This window comes from Heterodontus francisci, chromosome 2, assembly GCF_036365525.1.
Source record: "Heterodontus francisci isolate sHetFra1 chromosome 2, sHetFra1.hap1, whole genome shotgun sequence".
In the NCBI taxonomy this organism is placed as follows: Eukaryota; Metazoa; Chordata; class Chondrichthyes; order Heterodontiformes; family Heterodontidae; genus Heterodontus; species Heterodontus francisci.
The window spans coordinates 28,436,234-28,456,676 of NC_090372.1; the positions used below are offsets into that span (position 1 = coordinate 28,436,234).

The following is a 20,443-nucleotide window of genomic DNA, read 5'->3' on the forward strand; positions in this document are numbered from 1 at the left end:
TCCTCTACAGACAGAATCAATAGAGGTGGAGGCAGCAGATGGACAAGCTGTTCAGTGGCAAGTGGTAAAAAGGAAAACCAAAAAGAAAAAGCCTCCAAAAAAGGAACAGGCCACCACCAAAACCAGTGGCAAGAGGAGGCTACCGTCTGAGACAGACTATGGCAGCTCCTCCTCACTGAACGAGAAAGGGTCGGAACGACGGCACCTGCAAAAGAAGCGGCAGAACTAAAAGGAGCTGAAAGATAAAGCCCCCGGAGCACTGGAAGCTGTGATGGGCCCAACGTGACCCAAAGCCAAAGTGCCGCACCTAGCAACATGCCCAGCACATCCCAGCTCCGAGACACTGAGAGCAAAGAAGCATCTGGCGCACTCCAGCTCCGGGAAGCCGGGAGCAGTGATGTCTTCGAGATGGAGCAGAAGGGAAAGACACCTACAGCAGAGGACAGCCCGAGCCTTGCTGCCTACAAGAACCCCCCGATGTCACCCCAGTGGAACAAACCCTGCATGAGAAACCAGGAGGGATTTCTGAGCCCAACCAACATGAAATAGCTTGCGTACACTGTGGGTACACAGGAACTTACCAAAGGGCAGGAACTAGCAAGGACAAATGGTGTGGGAAGCAACAACTAACTTAAAAATGGGTATAAGGATTGCTTCAATTAACGTGCGTAGCCTTAAATCCACTATGCGATGTGTTTCAACCTTGGATTACCTCACCAAGGTCAAAGCCGACCTGCTGTTTCTGCAGGAGTGTGGAATACCACTGCTCAGCACCTACAGGCAATGGTTGCAATGGTGGTCCCACGGGCCATCGATCTGGTCAGCGGGTAATGATTCCCATTCCTCCGGCCTGGGTATTCTGCTGCGGGGAGGTATCTTCACCATCTCCGAAGTTAAGGAGGTGGTGGGCGGTCGCCTCCTTGTTGCAGATGTAATGTACAACAATACTCCGCTCTGGTTGATCAATGTGTACGCCCCAGTTCAATGCAGCGAGCAGCTGACCGTCTTCCAACAGCTCCCACTGCTGTTGGTGACTCCCAGGCCGGTAATTCCAGGCGGTGACTTCAACTGCATCATTGATGCAGTTGGACGATCCGGCAGAGACGACAGCAAACTGGACGCTACGTCCAGATTCCTAAAGGAAACAGTAAAAGATGCGAAGCTGCACGACGCCTTAAGCAAAGCTGCAGGCAGAGCGCAGCGTAGATACACCTGGTTATGGTTGGACAGGTCTGCCCATTCCAGGATTGACTACCTGTTTGTGTCCCCTGCAGTCACGGTCAGATCCACCGACGTCAAGCTGGTGTTCTTCTCCGACCATTGCCTCTTACTGGCTGACTGTCACTTACAGGACGACCAGCGGGTTGGCAGGGGGTCATGGAAGCTCAATGCTACACTGCTAACCCCAGAGAACGTTGAGGAACTCAAAAGGGATTACAAAGTTGGAGAACCATGAAACCCCTCTTTGAGTCTCCAGTTCACTGGAGGGAGGCGATCAAGGAGAATGTCAAGAGGTTCTTTATCTTCAAAGGTGTTCAGAGGGCGAGAGAGACACAGAGGGAAATGTCCCAACTCCAGAAAAGAATGCAAAATCTGCTCCGGCTGCAGTCGATGGGCGTCGAGGTCAAGGAGGATCTCCAAGAGGTTAAGAGCCAGCAGGCCTCGCTCTTTGCCATGGAGGCATCCAAGATCATCTTCCGGTCCAGAGTCCGCTCCATTGAGCAGGATGAGACGTGCTTGCGTTACATCTTCCAAAAGGTACACAGAGAGAGTTCTGTGATCAGCAACCTGAAGGAGAAGGATGGCTCGGTAATGTCTCCGCAGTCCGACATACTAAGGATCAGCAAATCCTTTTATGCTGGGCTGTACAACGTGAAGCCCATGAACAGCACGACTTCCCAGTCCTTCCTGTCATCTATCACGGAGGTCTTAGAGGATAGCATGAGGGAGAGACTGGACAAACCCTTAACTCTGGATGAGCTGACAAAGGCCGTCAGGTCCTTCGAGACGAGTAGAACGCCCGGAAGCGACGACTTACAGGTTGTGTTGTATTCGGCTCTGTGGGACTGGGTTGGCCAAGCCCTGCAAGAAGTGTACGAGAGTATACTTCTGGCCGGCAGCATGTCAGAATCCACGAGGAAAGGTATCATCACCCAAGCAAATGGGGAGAGCACGGAAATCAGAAATTGGTGGCCAATCTCACGGTTAATGTTGACTACAAGATTCTGTCCAAAGTCATTGCCAGTTGGGTCAAGTCTGCTCTGGAGTTGGTGATTCACCATGACCAGACCTGTACTGTACCTGGCAGGAAAATCTCGGATCGTCTCGCGCTACTCAGGGATACGATCGCCTATGTATGGGACAGGAGGGTGGACACCTGCCTCATCAGCTTGGACCAGGAGAAGGCTTTTGATGGGATATCGCACACCTACATGATGGACGTGCTCTCCAAAATGGGGTTTGGGGAGGGAATCCGCAATTGGATCAAACTGCTCTACACAAACATCAGTGGTGCAGTCTCAATCAATGGGTGGGAATCGGAAAGCTTCCTGAACCAATGTGGAGTCAGACAGGGCTGTCCTCTCTCCCCTGTCTTGTTTGTTTGCTGTATCAAACCTTTTGCTGAGTCCATTAGTAAGGATGCGGGCATAAGAGGAGTGACAATCCCAGGCAACGGAGGCACTCAGATCAAAGCTTCCCTGTACATGGACGACGTCGCTGTCTTCTGCTTGGATCCGCTGTCCATTCGCAGACCGATGAGCATCTGTGACCAGTTCGAACTAGCCTCGGAAGCCAAAGTCAACCATGGCAAGAGTGAGGCCATGTTCTTTGGGAACTGGGCCCACCGATCATTTGTCCCCTTCACCGTCAGATCAGACGACCTGACGTTGCCGGGGATATGGTTTGGAAAGGCCGGGGCGTGCACCAAAACCTGGAAGGAGTGAGTAGCCAGGGTACACCATAAACTGAGCATGTGGGAGCAGCGACCTCTCTCCATTGTGGGTAAGAACCTAGTCATCAGGTGCGAGGCGCTCTTGTTGTTGCTGTACGTGGTGCAAGTCTGGCCCATACCCCACTCCTGCACTGTGGCGGTCACCCGAGCCATTTTCTGCTTTATCTGGAGAGCTAAAATGGACCGGGTCTGGAGGGACATGATGTTCAAACCTCTGGATAAGAGCGGGAAAAATGTACCCAACGTCGCCCTCATCCTGATGACCACTTTCGTGTTTGGCTGCATTTGGCAAAAAATCATTTGGCAGAATGCCTCATCACCAGAACTTTCAAACAAGCACCAAGACGTAGCTTGGCTGGTAGTGAGATGGGCCCTCCTCATCAGATCCTTCCTGCACGCCCGGAGTGTCACCCCCACCGCATGCTGCCCTCGAGTTGGCTGTGGTGGGGGAGAGACAGTTGCCCACCAGCAGCTCTGTAACACAGGAGTCCGTGCTCTATGGGCTGTTCCCATGGACGCACACCGAGATAAACATCAACTGCTGCTCTAGGACCATCAATTCGGTGAAAGACGCTCTTTGGTCTGCCCAAAACTTGCTGGTCTTCCAGCACAAAGAGTTGTCCACGACTGAGCGTTGCGGACTGGCACATTCCAAGGTCCAGGACTATGTGCTGAGGGATGCACTAAAGCTTGGGGCAGCGGCGACAAAGGCTCAATGGGGAAAGACCACAGTGTAAGGTCCTACCACCAAAGTGAACTGAGGGGCTGGACCCATGGGAAACCCCTCGGGCTGTATACACCAAATTTGGCTTTGCTGTAAAATGTATATGGCATGTAAAATGGAATGGAAAGGTTGTCAGGCAACTCATTCCTGTATTGAAGAAAACTGATTTCCTTTACACTTTTTGGAATGTCAACTTGGTGCTGTTTCGAACTCTTTTGTAATGTATTGTTTTTTTACAGATTTTTATGAATAAAGTATATTTTGGAAAAAAAAGTTTTTTGGGGGGAAGGGCACATAGTTACAGTGATTGTTATTGGGGCTGGGTGGGAAAAGGGCGTTATAAATTTATTTATTTATTTTTGGGGGTGTTACTTCTTTAAAAATGTAAATGTGCTGACAGGGCTGGCTGCCCTTTAAAAACGGCGCCCGCGTCTGCACACAGGCAGCTGATGCCATTGCTGGCGACAGACGGCCTACCCCCTCCACGTGACTGAGGGGTCTGGCCACCCCAACCATTTAAATGAGCCGTCATGTGGGAGATTGCGGCAGCTCTTTGGTGTGCGGCCCGCATGGACAGGCTGCCATTTTTTGAGCTAGGCACTAGATCAGCGCTGAGATCGGCGGTGAGCTCTTAAAGTCCAACCCAATGTGTGTTCATTCCCTTCAAAAGCCATATCCCACCTCACAGGCTCTTAGAAATGGCCTTATTGTCTTTGAAGAAGATACAACCGGAAAGAAATGCACCTTTTTAACAGATACTTTGTGCCTTACTCCCACTACTTGACTTGAAATATGAGCAGCTGTTACAGCCACATGGTGAGCGGTGTGGGTGGTTCCCACTGTTCAACTCTCACCTGACCGCAGGATGTGTTTTTGTTTAGGGTTTTAACCCCTTTGTGTTTTATTTGTCAAATAAACAGACAGTGACAGGTTTTCTTGTAGGTTTAAAACAGAAGACTAATTATTTATTGAGCAATATGCCTTATCCTGAAATTGTCGCAAATGCACCTACTCACGCATTCACTCGCACACACACAAGAGACAGAGATGAAAAGGGGTAAGTGGTTTTAAGTGAAGTATGGTTTCGGGGTTCATGGTAAACCTGTTGGATTCTCTTGGAGGTCAAGTTCTCTTTGGCTGCAGGCCTGAGGTGTTTGTAAATTTCTCTGCTGGTTGAAAGTTCAGTTTGAAGACAGAGGATCACTTCCAATTCACTGCTGTACAAGTTACAATGTAGAATTCACAGCAGGGCATCTTCCTTCTTGGTTTATTGGATTTTTCTCCCTGTTCTCAGCGAGACAAACTTTTGTGATGCTTCTTCCTGGGTCTCCCTCTCTCTTTCTCTCTTCAGGGAGCTACCTTTAAAGCTGAAAGTTTCTCACATCTTGCCTGCAGGGAGACAGCGATTTTCATCCTTGTGGTGACTGACAACGGCCCAGGATATGGCTACTTCACACCTTCTTTGTTTCAGAAGAATCCATTAAATTCAACAATGTTTGGGATGGGTGTAATTGACACCTCCTAGCTTTGAATGTATTCTTTTGTCCTGGCCAGACACTTTGAATATACAAAAGCAAGGTCTTTGGACCTTCTTCAGTCATTTTTTAAGCACATTGTCCACTGTTTTAAACTTGGAGTCCATTTTTATTGCTCTTCATGGTGAGTTCTTGTAGTTTCAATTGCTGCACTTTACGTGAGCGTCACACAGCAGTGGTAAAATTATCAAAATGATTTTACCATTTATTTACTGCTCAGTATCCTGTGTTGTGGAGACAGCTGTCTTTAGAAGAAATCCAGCATGTGACAGAGTCTCATGAGCCTCCAAGGTCCTTAAACTGTGAACATGGTCTAAGACCTGACCTCCAGTTCTCACTCCTGGAACCTCCTAAGGTTTTCTAGAAAGCTTCTCAAATATCTTCACTAGGTATAATTTCACACTGCCCACTTGCTCTTCTACCCTGGTCCTTCAAGTCCGGGAAACACAGAGATGGTTCCAGTAAAGTTAGTCCCAATGCTGGATCGATCAATGCATTCTGCTTCATTAATAGATTTCAGTGTGAGATTTTAGATTAGATTAGAGATACAGCACTGAAACAGGCCCTTCGGCCCACCAAGTCTGTGCCGAACATCAACCACCCATCCATACTAATCCTACACTAATCCCATATTCCCAACAAACATCCACACCTGTCCCTATATTTCCCTACCACCTACCTATACTGGTGACAATTTATAATGGCCAATTTACCTATCAACCTGCAAGTCTTTTGGCTTGTGGGAGGAAACCGGAGCACCCGGAGAAAACCCACGCAGACACAGGGAGAACTTGCAAACTCCACACAGGCAGTACCCGGAATCGAACCCGGGTCCCTGGAGCTGTGAGGCTGCGGTGCTAACCACTGCGCCACTGTGCCGCCCACTGTTGCTTCAATCTGAAATATTTGCTCACTTTACAAGGGTTTTTCCTTAGTTCAGCAGATCTCTCCAACAACAACACCAATTTGGAATTATATAATGGCTTTCACATAGTAAAACATCTCAAGGCACTTCACAGGAAAGTTATCAGACAAAGTTTGACACCAAGTCATTTAAGGAAGTATGAGGTCAGGTGATCAAAAGCTTGGTAAAAGAGGTAGTTTTAAAGGAGCCGGGAGGGAGTCAGAAAGGTTTGGAGAGAGAGTTTAGGGCGTAGGTAGCTGAAGATACAGCTGCCGATAGAGGCGCAAAGGAAATCAGGGATGTTTAAGAATCCAGAATTAGAGGAACACAGAGTTCTTGGAAGGTTGCAGGGCTGAATGAGGTTACATGAGTAGTGAGGAGTAAGGCCCTGGAGGGATTTGAACAAGTGGATGGAGAGTGTTGCTGAAGCAGAAGCCAATAAAGGTTGGTGCGCACAAGGGAGATGGGTGAAGGGAACTAGGTGCGAATTAGGATATGGGCAGCAGATGTAATCCTGTATTTCTGGGCAAGGCTAAGCAGTTGGCAATGAGACAAATGAGGCCAATCTCTGTCTCTCTCAGTAGGGTTGACACCACGTCAGGATTGCCCTGGAGTCCTGTAAGAAAGCATGTGTGTTTTTTTTTTCCATTTTCCTTGAACATATTTGCTTATCAGTTATAAAAATATTGGAGACAGGTAAAAGGCTGTTTGACTGGGTGGGGTGGTTGGAGTCGGAAGACCATGTGATGAAACCTCCATGAATACATCCAACCAGAGTTGGTAACACTATCTCTTCCTCTCTCTCTCTACCTCACATACATACTCAGTCACACACTCAGATACACTCCGATGCTCAATTCTTGTATCTGTACTCTGAAATTTCAGTTCCCGCTCTATAGTTAACATTAACAATCCTGTGTCCTTTAATGGTGCTGAGATCAATCTAGTGTTGTTTGGGAGTAGAATGTGCAGCTGGAAGGAGGTTTTATGCAAATAAAATGGAAACGTTACCACCAGATTAATCTGACACCAGGTACAGAAGAGGAGGGGATTGAAAATTTACAGAAGCACCAACTTTCAAAAAGGGAACAAGTGCCTAAGTGTATGTTATAAATGCAAACAACACATCTCACTGAGACAAGGATCCTGTACTTCAGCGCCTGGTTGCAGGAAGATGCCATATTGCTGCACACCTGCCAAGCAAGCACAGATTTCAATACCTGTGGGCAGTGCATACAACCTTCCATATTACAGTGCTGCATTTCTGTCATGCAAAGTGGGCAGTGCCACTCTTACCAGATGATTAGAGAACTACCTTAAGGTGCTCAGCCCTTCTTCAGAGGGAAACAGTTCCTGTTTCCTGACTGCAGGCAGATTCACTGACCCAAGCCAGTGATCCACACAGTAAATTACCATTAACACCAACTCATTATCCAATAAAATACTATTTATGATCACTTGCTGTCTTTGGTCTCTTGACTCCAGACAAGTGTTAGTTTGTTTATGTGCATAATAGTTAATAATTGCAGTGAGTATAAGGTTACAAATACTTCAGGATTGTCCTGGAATAAGAGCAAGGCTACCCAACCCAAACACGACGGGACCCGACGACATGTGTTGGGTTCGGGTCGGGTCACTCTTCCGGGTCCGGCATTCCGGCTCGGGTTGGATCGGGCCGGGTCGGACACAGTGACAGCCAGGGCGTCAAGGCGGGAAATGCTCCGCACTAGTCTGCGGTGAGCGATTCCATCCAAGGTAGACCACAACCTCTTTAATGTAATGAACTTTATTCCGGTGGTCGGGTCGGGCGTGGGAAAAAATGAAAGGACTCGGGCCGGGTTGCGCTCAGGTCAGATGTGGTTCTGTCGGGCTCGGGTCGGGTTTCATTTGCAGAACCACGGAGGCCCTTACCTGGAATTTCCAAGAATTCACAATCAATTTCCAGGGAGCAACCCCAGGGGAAAAAAGTTATATAGGCAATAAAACAAAATCATTTTCCATCACACTTGTTTTTATAATAATGTTGGAGTTGGAAAAGAAAAGACTGCATGATTGGTAGCTAAAAATCATCCAATCAGATAACGACGAGTCTGTTTGCTGTCCAGTTGCTGTGGGAAGGGACGGAGCCACGAGGATGGATGTGTTATGTGATCAATGGAGGGAGTGTGGGGGTGGGGCAGGAAGAGGGAGCAAATCATGTAATGAAATCTCCAGGATTACTTCCAGCCAGAGCTGGCAACTCTAAGTGAAATGTCAAACTATAGTGACAAAATAAAAGTGATCAGGACTACCATTTGCCATTACCACTTGACAGGATTTGGAAAGCTGGGCAACTGGCAGTAATTCTGACAACCCATCACAGTGACTCTCTTCTGTCCCTGAACAACATGGCTGCAATCCTTATAAGCTTAAAATCACACGTCAGGACATTCTTGTGTAAATTCTGAGAATTTTTTCCTGAAATCTGCTCTATTCACCATTTACTTTGGGGGAAAGATTTTCTGTTGATATCCTACAGGGCTTATATCCTGCAGCTATTAGGCAAAATAATTGGGAAATCTGGGATGGGCATGCTTTTAGCAGCAGAAGAATTCAGCTCTAGATCCGTCCTGTGCTGCAAAGAGTTCAAATCATACAGGCAACGGAGCTTTTCAAAGACAGAGCCACTACAATCAGTTACCAGCAAGCAGGGGGTTTGCTAAAAGATTCATGTTAAGCTAAGCAGGCAGAACATTTCAACAAAACAAACAAGGTGGGGATAATGAAGTCTGACAATGAACCTTTGTTTCAGTTGTTCAATCGTTTAAGCAACGTCCTTCACCAAGATGAAGTTAAGGCAAGGTCATTCTCATAGGAAGAGGTATAAAGTCCAAGGCATTGGGAATATATCAGAAACTATTAAAAATTGAAAAGCTATTTGCACAATTCACTACATGTCTAACATTTGTAACAAACCAGTTTTCTTGCAAGACAATTCCTCTGTAGTCCTGTGCACTATTTCCCAATGGTAACCAAAAAAATACTGTTCGGAGGCACCACCATTTTAGCCTTGTGCCTCCATTTTGAATTTTGCACAGACACCTTGGGTAATAGTGTAAAACAGGTGATAGTGTGTAGGTAGCCATTTAAATCTCTCCCGATTTTAATTCCTATTGAAGTCAGTGGAAGAGATGTAAAATAGGCTGCCGACTCGCTATCACTTGTTTTGCACCATCGCACCAAGTCAAAACCTATCCCTTGGATTCCACCCTTTATTAATGGTGGGACTCTGATTACATCCCTCATCCACAGTACTGGTGCTAGGAAGCTGCCACCATGGTTTAGGGAGTGAACACAACCAGTCAACAAAAAATGGTAGTCACATGGAACATCTGACTATTGCGCTGTCTGCAGAATAAAGCAGAGCTAAAGCCACAACAAGGTCTTGAGAGGGGGATATTGTACAGTTAAATTGAAGAATATAAAAGCCAGCAATTTTGCTCTTTGCGTCCACACATCCCAGACACCCCCCACAATCCAATGTAAAGTGGAAAAGTCTGCACAATGGCCTCCAATAAGGTAGGAAGAGCCCATACAAATTTAGAAATAAGCAATGAGTTGTCAGGGTGCCTCATAGCATTGAGACATTCCTCCAGCCACACTGTTAGTGTCTGCAAGAAGGTAAATTAATTCTGTAGTGTGTTAATCACACGATGTAATGAATACACCATTTTATATCATACATACCAAAAGCGTCCCATCGGCACAAAGGTCATTGTCCCAGCAAAATGTTTGACCTGATTGAGGTGTACAAAATCATGAGAGGTATAGACAGGGTGGATAGCTAGAAGCTTTTTCCCAGAGTGGGGGATTCAATTACTAGGGGTCACGAGTTCAAAGTGAGAGGGGAAAAGTTTAGGGGGGATATGCGTGGAAAGTTCTTTACGCAGAGGGTGGTGGGTGCCTGGAACGCGTTGCCAGCGGAGGTGGTAGACGCGGGCACGATAGCGTCTTTTAAGATGTATCTAGACAGATACATGAATGGGCAGGAAGCAAAGAGGTACAGACCCTTAGAAAATAGGCAACAGGTTTAGGTAGAGGATCTGGATCGACGCAGGCTTGGAGGGCCGAAGGGCCTGTTCCTGTGCTGTAATTTTCTTTGTTCTTTGTAATATTATATATATATATTGTTATGACCGACCGTTCCAGTCAAAGCCCCCAATCAAAATATACAATTCTAATTGTGATGGGAGAAATGCACTGTTAATTCAATCCCGTCGCTCCATAGATCGCCTAACATATCATTGAAAACTTTCCAAATTAAAGAAAGACCCAGCCAAATTGTACCATCTATTAACCCCCGAATGAGGCTAACCAAACCAGGTGTCTTTAAATCAATAAATTAACACTTTAATTAGAAAAACTAAATTCTTAAACACTACGAAGATATAAACAACATTTAAAATAGAAAAAATTACAGTCCTTGCAAATTTACAGTCCAATGTTGCTTGAAGTCCTCACAGCCGTCCAATGTGAAAAAAAGGTTCTTTCACAGAGAATAGTCCGCAGTCGAACTCCAGCAGTAGGTGATGCTTTCCATCTTCCTCAATGGATTACAACAATTAACAACTTGCGAACACTTTCAATAGAATCAATCTGACATTGGAGTTTTTGAGGGATAAAAGACTGTCACAGTCTAACCTCCCTTCCTTCAGTATAAATTATCAGAGATCTCAGTTTTGGCTTGATTTTTTTTGAACTTGGAGAGATAATAATTAAACAGACTAAAATTTCTATGCCTTCAGTTTAAACGGTTGAGAGCTCTTTTGTCAGGTGCTAAACAGCACAGCTGTCTGTGTCTTCTGTGTCGGTGTTCTGTTAGAACAAACTGTCTTCATCTAAAAAGCCAGTTAAAAATTGAATTGCAACAAATGTATCGCTTGATACTCACTCCCAGTGGCTGTACCTATGGTAACGAGAATGCACCCTTTGAATCGCAGTCTCCAAATGGCTGTTTCTAAGGCAACGAAAATGCACCTTCCTATTACCCCTGTGGCTTGCTGGTTCTTAAAGCAATACTGATCCTTTGCAAGCCTTAAAGGCAAACAGCATATTCTCGGAAAAAAAAACTACAGGGCCATGACTATATATATATTATAGATTTTATATATATAGACATATATTATATATATTGTGGTTGTTGGAGGTCAGTTCCATCTCAGCTCCAGGGCATCACTGCAAGAGTTCCTCAGGGTAGAGTCATAGGCCCAACCATCTTCAGCTGCTTTATCAATGACCTTCCTTCAATCATAAGGTCAGAGTGAGGATGTTCGCTGATGATTGCACAATGTTCAGCACCACTTGCGACACCTCAGATACTGAAGCAGTCCGTATAGAAGTGCAGCAAGACCTGGACAATATCCAGGCTTGGGCTGATAAGTGGCAAGTAACATCCGCTCCACACTAATGCCAGGTAATGACCATCTCCAACAAGTGAGAATCTAACCATCTTCCCACGACATTCAATGGCATTACATTCGCTGATTCCCCCACTATCAACATCATGGGGGTTACCATTGACCAGAAACTGAACTGGAGTAGCCACATACATACTGTGGCTACAAGAGCAGGTCAGAGGCTAGGAATCCTGCGGCGAGTAACTCACCTCCTGACTCCTCAAAGCCTGTCCACTATCTACAAGGCACAAATCAGGAGTGTGATGGAATACTCTCCACTTGCCAGGATGGGTGCAGCTCCAGCAACACTCAAGAAGCTCGCCATCATCCAGGACAAAGCAGCCCACTTGATTGGCACCCCATTCACAAACATTCACTCCCTCCACCACCGACGCACAATGGCAGTAGTATGTACCATCTACAAGATGCACTGCAGCAATGCACCAAAGCTCCTTAGACAGCATATTGCAAACCCGCAACCTCTATCACTTAGAAGGACAAGGGCAGCAAATGCATGGGAACACCACCACCTGCAAGTTTCCCTCCAAGCCACACACCCCCCTGACTTAGAGCTATATCGCCGTTCCTTCACTGTCGCTGGGTCAAAATCCCGGAACTCCCCTCCTAACCGCACTGTTAGTGTACCTACCCCACATGGACTACAGCAGTTCAAGAAGGCAGCTCACACCACCTTCTCAAGGGCAATTAGGGATGGGTAATAAATGCTAGCCTAGCCAGCGATGCCCACATCCCATGAATGAATAAAAAAAATGTAGATAAAATGAAATTTGTGCAATATACCTGTATATTATATATATTTCTATATTTATCGCTATATCTATATAATCTACAACTATATATCTAACTATACAATCAATATATCTAACTATATAATCAATATACTCATATCTATACATATATATGAAATATTTATCCATCTATCATCTCTCTACATCTGTGTGTGCATGAACATACAGAGTAATATTTGTTACTGGATACCTTGAATGTAATAGCTTTAATGTTTGAGTAATGTCCAAATGTTAAGTTGCTATGGACCCTGCTCCTCAGCTTCTATTACATGATTAAGTGACTGAAGCAGCATGTGTACTCAGCCTGATGAAATCCTGCTCTGTGGAGAGCACACTTCAAAGACAGTGTGGCGGCAGAACATGAGGATGAACTAACTCCATGCAGAGTTTTACGACAGAGGCTTGCACTCAAGATTCCCCCAGAGTGAGGAGAAAGTCAAATGTGTCATCAAATCCTGCTCCATTGTACCTCCCATTAGTCAGCTTTACTACAGTACTGGTCAGGAGGTGGCTTCCTAGACTGGAAATCATCTTGCCTGGCATAGGGAAGCTTAGCACTGTGGGAATGACTTCACCATATTGACTGCAGCAGTTCAAGAAGACAGATCCCACTCCTGTTCTCCCCCTAATTACCCACCACGATCAAAGTTCCACACGTAAAACCTTCACTTGGAGACTGCCTCAAAATCATTGCAAAGGTGGCATAAAAATAAATGGTGCCAAAAGCACCTGACAACGTCAGTTTTGTCCATACCTAATGCTGCTCATGCTGCCTGTGTCGGATCCTAGTTTGCATCGCTCCAACTGACTGGCGACAATCTGGCGTTCCGCCTCCAGCTCTCTGGTTAGTCTCTCAAACTGCAGCTCCTGTAATGGGGAGAAGTAAAAAAAGGGACATTAGCCATGAGAAAAGAACAAATGGAGGAAGGGGGTGGGGGTGGGGGTGGGGGGGTGGTGGTGGTGGTAGCAGCAAGTTAGGGCAGGGGACATAATACTACCTTAAGCAATTCCTCCTTTATACTGCTGTCAGATGACATAACTGAGTCAGGACACAGAAAATTTGTTGATAAGACCAAAGGTAGCACAAAGGCAGTTAAACAGAAAAAAATCAATAAAAAACAGGCATGTGTAGGAAAGTCCTTTTCCTTCCGTCTTTCACTTGTGATATATATCTGACATAATTGCATCTCAAGCACTCCCAAGGAGATTGTGGCTCATACTGGCACAGATAAACAAAGAATTGCATTTATATAGTGACTTTCACATCCTCAGGATGTGCCAAAGTGTTTTACTGCCAACTGAGTATTTTTGAAGTGTAGCCACTGTCGTAATGTAGGAAACATGGCAGCCAATCTGTGCACAGCAAGGTCTTACAGGCAGCCATGTGATAATGACCAGATAAACTTTTTTTTAAAGTGATGTTGGTTGAAGGATAAAGATTGGCCAGGACACAGAGAACTCCACTGCTCTTCTTTGAAATAGTCCCGTGGTGTCTTTTAGGTCCACCTGAGAGGGCAGAGGGGGCCTTGGTTTACCTCCTCATCTGAAAGACAGCACATCTGACAGTGTGTCACTTCCTCGGTATTCCAATGGAGTGTCAACCTAGATTGTGTGCTGGAACGGGACATGACCTTCTGACCCAGTGGCAAAATTTTGCCTACTGAGCTACAGCTGATATTCTGATACTGATACTATAAATGAGACAGAATGATCAACTGCATGTCCATTATGATGGTACTTTCTTCTCAACTACTTGTAGACTTGTAAACTTGTAGAAGCAGGCACCAAGGTTAGGAATTTATCAGGAAATGAAGCAGTTGGCTCTGTGTTGTTAGGGTTACTCAAATTCTCCCTGCTAATCAATTTTATTAGTAAACTAATGAAACTTTATACAGATGAAGTAAAGGGGTGGGGGTTGGGGGATGAGCAGCAAAAGCTCATCTTGGCCAAGAATTGCCTCCTTCTGTCAAGGTATGCTCTGCTAGCTCAGTAACAGACTGCAGGATTAAAAGATCATTGCAATGATAGATATGTGCCAATACTGAGGCCGTTCGAGCCACTACCCAACAATCTGACACCAGTTTTTGGGTGATCGCACCATTTCACTCAGACTGCCTATCACCTCTGTCCAAGCCAAATCAATAATTTCTTCATGACAGCAAGGTATCAGCTGTGGCCCAGTTGGTAGCACTCTCACCTCCGAGTCAGAAGGTTCTGGGTCTCCCACTCTAGAGACCTGAGCACATAATCTAGGCTGATACTCTAATGCAGCAATGAAGGAGTGTTGCACTGTTGGAGGTGCCGTCTTTTGGTTGAGACGTTAAACATCTGCCCTTTCAGATGGACACAGAAGATACCACAGCACTATTTGAGGAAGGGTAGGGGAGCCGTCCCTAGTGTCCTGAGCAACATTTATCTCTCAACCAACATCACCAAATACAGAATAACTGATCATTTATCAAATTGCTGTTTGTGGATGCCACATTTCCTACATTACATCTTTTCTTTTCAATGGCTGACAGCATATTGAAAGTTCTAACACACTGTGACAAGTGACAGGACACTAGTTCACACCAATAATTTGTTGGGTAGGTAGCTACAGTAAGTAGGCAATTACAGTCAATAGGTAGCTACCAGTCCCGGCTATTGGCAAGCATCTAGCAGAGGCCAGGGAGGAAAATCAAGAGTCATTCACTACCATTCTCAAGCATTGTCTAGTAGACTGTTACACAATAACAGCCTGGGAGCAGGTTGCCTGCTTCTGCCTATGGTCAAAAGATGGTGCAGGGACTTTGGAATGAAGAAGTGAAATGAAAGTTTTAATAATATAAGTTTAAATTGCATCACTGAAAATGGATCCAGAATTGAATAAAGTGACCCCAGTAAACGTAACCATGCATATTATCAACAATGAGTGGTGAAGTGAATTCAGTGCTCCAAACTCATCTCAAAGTTCAGATGCTCATTGTAAATAAAGGCAGGTTCCTTTGTCTTGGTTTCTGATGTAATTTGAACCCCTTAATTACTGGCTCATAACAATTCCTGGGTATCCATTATCCTATATGAAAACAATCCAAATCCCCTTGATTAAGTTAATATCTTTGGAACTTCCTGGGTATCCATTACTATCTAGTTTGTCCAGGCATTCCTTCATTTTTGTCCACTGTTTTGAGTTTCACTTGGCATTGCATTCCCCCGCCAGAATTCAAATGCCAACCTACACCACTCCTCCAAAACTAAAATTTGCAGTCCCATTCCACAATGAATCCTGGTATCCAGCAATATCTCACAATGCGTCCAATCCCAGTAACAGACCGCTCTCAATTGTTTCTCAAATACACATAAAGTCTGTCCAATCCTTAATTCTTCCATGGCCTCGCTCCTCCTTATCTCTGTACCCCTCCAGCCCTACAACCCTCCTAGAACTCTACATTCCTCCAACTCTGGTCTCTTGTGCATTAAAGGCCTGCTACCCGACCCGAAGGGATCTGACAGCATGTGTCGGGGTAGGGTCGGGTCACTCTTCCAGGTCTGGCTTTCGGGCTCGGGTCGGGTCAGGCCGGGTTCAGGTCGGACACACACAGCAAGAAGTGTTAAAAGTAAAAAAAAAACCTACCTGAGCTGGGAGTATGGGACGTCAAAAAGGGAAACTCGGAGTCTGCGCAGTGAGCAAGTGAGTGTCTCGATGACGTCATCACGCTCGTGCTGCAGCTTCCTGCAGATTGGGAGTCACAAGGTAGGTAAAGGGAACATTCCGGAGGTCAGGTTGGGTCGGGTTTGGGTTGGCTCGGGCTGGGTGCAGAAAAAAAATGGAGGGACTCGGGCTGGGTTGGGCTCGGGTCCGATGTGGTTCTGTCGGGTTCGGGTCGGCTTTTTTTTCGTGACCTGAACAAGCCTTTACTGTGCATTCCCCACTTCCTTCACCATAACATTGGTGGCCATACCTTCAGCCATGTAGGCCCAAAGTGCTGGAATTCCCTCAAATTTTACATCTCTTTTTCCTCTTTTAAGACCCTCCTTAAAACCTATCACTTTGACCAGTTATTTGGTCACATTTCCTTCTTTGGCTTGGTGTCAATTTTTGCTTAATTACACGGCTGTGAAACACCTTGTGATGTTTTACTATGTTAAAGGTACAATATAAATGCAAATTGTTTCTATTTTATGAATTTTGTTTAATGTTTTTTCTCCACATTGAGCAATGAGCAACTGGCATTTTACACAAAATTGTTCTGCAGCTTTGGAAAGCATTGCAGTCTAACTTTTATTGTTTTTTTATTTAGAGGCAGAGAAGTAGCCAGCAGTGCAATTGGAGCAGTTTGGAGTTGAACCAGTGCCAACATTCTCAGGCTCTACTACATTCCAGAGGACATTTTGCTTCAGCCACAGAGTTTGTCTATCAAAGCAATGGACTGATGAAGGACCTCCAAGGCATAGCTCCAATCCTGCAAGAATCATACTGGCATGTCTAAGGCAGTTAGCCCTGGAACTACAATGCTCAAGTACTCAACTCCCACCCAAGAGGTTCCCAATCCAATGCCAAGTTCTGGACAATGAAACTGAGCTTTGTACTCTGTCCCTGCTGTGTTTTTGAACAAAATAAAAGTTATATATATGGAAGAGTCACCACCTGACAGGCTTCACTTTTAAAATTATCATTTGTGTGCTCAAAGCCCTCAATGGCCTCACGCCGCCCTATGCTTGTAACCTCCTTTAGCCCTACAACTCCCTGAGATTTCTGTGTTCCTCATATTCTGGCCTACTGCCTGTCATTCATTTCCTCCACCCCACCACTGGCAGCTGTGCCTTCAGCTCCCTCGGCCCTTAGCTCTGGAATTCCCTCACTAAACCTCTCCGCCTCTCTATCTTTCCCTCCTCTTTTAAGTTGCTTCTTAAAATCTACCTCTTTGACCAAGATATTGATGGCGAGTCCTTGTGGGCTGAATGTTCCCAGTCCCATGGAGACGGGCTTGAAGGCGGGACTGGGGGTGGGGGTGGGGGTGGGGGTGGAGGGGGGAGGTTGGAGGGAAGGTAGGATGGGAGGATGTTGGGTCACTGGGCCGATGAGATTTCCCTCTCTGGCCGATCTTGCCAGAAGTGGGGTGAGAGTGGCAAGGGCTACCCACTTGGCAGTGCCAGGCAGTTAATTTGCATATTTAAGTGCCCAATTGTGGGCAGATTGGGGATGGCTGACGGGCCTCCCACTGAAGCCAAAGCCCAGCAGAAGCCTGGAGGCAGCTTGCGGGTGGCTGTCTGGGGGGTCCTGTGAGACCTCCTACATTTACCCCCACTACCGGAACCACAAGGATCATCGGACCACAGCTGCAGCCGCAGGCCATCCTGTGGTGGGAATTCCCTCCACAGTGGTGGCCTGGCAGCTGAGGCCACTGTTTATTTTAACAAATTTGAGATGTCTTTATAGACCTTCTCAAGATGGAGGCGCATCACGGTCCCCCTCCTATAGTGGCAGCACCCCCTCTGCTGGTGGGGCTGCTGTCCTTGCAAAGCTGCAGGCCCTCTGATTGGGCCTGCAGCCTCAGGAACCTGCCGCCATCCTTAATTGGATGACAGGCATGGAGGCGGCCAATTAGGAGGCTGCCTCTATGAAGATTGTGCAGGCGGGCGTCAGGACCTGGAAATGCTCCCTACCTGCGATTATTTTAAAGATGTTAAGATTCCACTAATGTCTCTTTATGTGATTCCGTGCCAAATTTAGTCTGATTGCTCTCCTGTGAAGTGCCTTGGGACATTTTACTTTGTTTTAGCTGTTATATAAATGCAAGTTTCTGATGTTAAGGTGCAGGATTGACGAAGTATGTTAAGATCCTTAATTATGATAATCACTCTTCCCAACTAATTCCTGAAAATTTGGTTTTTCTAGTGTCATTTCTTTTATACACAACTCCCCTGATGACTGAGCAGTGAACCACTCCACCCATTACAGTCGGGGGCCATACAAAGCAGAAGGTCCAGGATTCAGTTTCCAATCTGTGCTAAGTGCAATGGGAGTTATGGGGGTACTACAATTGGCCTCAATACCCCAGATTAGGCAAGGAGGAAAGAAAACCATCAGCTGTGGTATCTGGTCTTGATGACCAGTCACCCTCATGTGGGTTTTGGATGAGGACCAGATTGATTGTGAGGTTCCCTTTGCCAACATTCACCACTAAGGGTCAGACACGTACAATATTCAACTTAGACAAGGGCAGTGGACAACAAATTCCCAAATTCAGTAGATAAGGGGAAGGGGGGGAACAGTTTGGAAAAGGATGGAACTATGGAAATAATAAGAGCAAAAGCAGATGCTGAATAATGCAGCAACACTGATATTGTCAGTTCAATGCTTAAAGCCCAGGATCTTTGTTTATATTGTTGGGAGTTCAAAATTGAAACTCAGCTTTGCCGTTTCCTCTTTTTGGGTCCACTCTACTTTTTTATTCTAGATCTCATATCCCCATAGCCCTGAAACCCCTAGGTACAGTCGATGATTTTGACTTTTTGATGGACCCCCATAAAGTTTTGAAGCTTACTGTTCCATCGAAATGTGACTTTAAAGCTCCATCTTAATCAAAATCCTTTAAATGAGACAACTTCCATTGTGGAACAGGTCCTTGTCTGGAATCCTAACTTAAACACTGAACTTCCTTTTAAATCAGCACAGGCTTTGATGAAAATATTACTCCACTGAGCACTCAATGCAGCTTTCAGGAGACCAACACTCTCACATAACCCGAGAGAGACTGCTTACATCACACATCAACACTCCACACAACAATAAAACGTTTAACAGCAAAAAAGGTCAGGAATAATACACAGCCATAAAAATCACCCTGCTTTTTCCTCAAAGCAACCAGAAAAAGCACCTACACCTCATGATATAGCACATCCAAGATTGCTTACAAACACACAACATAAAAGCTTTGCATGTCTCAAGGGCTTTGTCATCTAGGACAATCAGTTCCAGGCTGATTTCCAGGCAGTTGGGGGGAGGGGGGTGGGCAGAGATGATTATTTTTATTCCCTTTCTCTTCATGTGCTGATTATATTCATCTATAGAATGGATTCATCATTACATAACTCCACAAGTGCATGCCAGCCCTATGCTCCCAAATGCACCCACTCCTACTTTTTTTGCCGATCTTTTCCAGGTCTCTTTCATTTCTGAAAAAAAAAATCACCTGCAATTTAAGTTCAAATGTATTGTCTATATTCTGGATGTCAGACAAAATAAATGGAAACTAAAGCAGACACTGAAGTTTCAGCCAACACGATGCTGGACATTTGAGGTATCCCAGTGGGGTTTACATTCTCGGGAGATTTTCCTCAGGTTGAAATGGTCTATGCCTTTCAAATAAGTGTCGTCAAAATAAGCTGTTGTACTTTGGGGTAGGTCTTACAGCAAAAAGAAGTCCTCTGTACTTAGACAAAAACACAAAATAACTAATACCAGGCTAAACACCCTGCATGACTGCAAGGCAAGCAGAACTAATTTCTCCACCTTCCCTGCCCCAGACAGAAAAGTGCTGTCAGCTACTGCAGTGTAAACTAGATGAACTGAAGGACAAAGCACCTCACCCAACTCCCAAGACTTTTTGAAAAAAGTCAGCGTTACTTGATTACACTATAAACAGATAAAATTCCGACTCAAGTACCTGAATATGGACCATGCTATGTAAACAACAAAGCAAAATACTCCAAGCCCCTCGAAGTTAACATTCCTTCCAACGAGCAAACAACTTTTGCCACTCATTAGTAAACGCTTCATCCAATGCAAGCAGCCTGAGTGCTCGCCGTCTTCCAAGCATAGTCGAATGGAGTTCACCCAGGCACAAAGGTCTCCATGGCAACCGCTGAATTTCGACCCTTGTTGGCATTATTTATGCAACATTTCACCACAAAAGGCCTCCTCGGTAGCCGTGAAGGCCGAATCCTGCAATTTTCCAATCAGCACTCTTACTTTTTATTCCTGAGGCAATCAGCATTCCACCCCTAAGAGACAGCAGTGTGATGAAAATTGAGATGCCTTGCAGAGATAAAAACGTCGGTTGAATAAGGTTTGAAATCTACAGCCTGGAAGTAGTAT

The 20,443-nt window shown here is 45.5% G+C and overlaps 1 protein-coding gene across 3 annotated transcripts in view; it reads right to left on the minus strand.

Moving 5' to 3' along the window:
- Positions 1–20,172, minus strand: part of LOC137383425 (catenin delta-2-like) — a 552,588-nt gene extending 532,416 nt beyond the window's left edge. For all 3 annotated transcript variants that reach the window (XM_068056267.1, XM_068056277.1, XM_068056257.1), the window contains exons 1-2: positions 20,013–20,172; positions 13,115–13,227 (exon numbers count right to left, since the gene is read on the minus strand). In XM_068056267.1, coding sequence (XP_067912368.1) covers positions 13,115–13,227; positions 20,013–20,027 — 128 coding nt within the window. In that variant the 5' untranslated portion in view covers positions 20,028–20,172. The remainder of the gene's footprint in view (positions 1–13,114; positions 13,228–20,012) is intronic.
- Between the last annotated feature and the right edge of the window lie 271 nt (positions 20,173–20,443).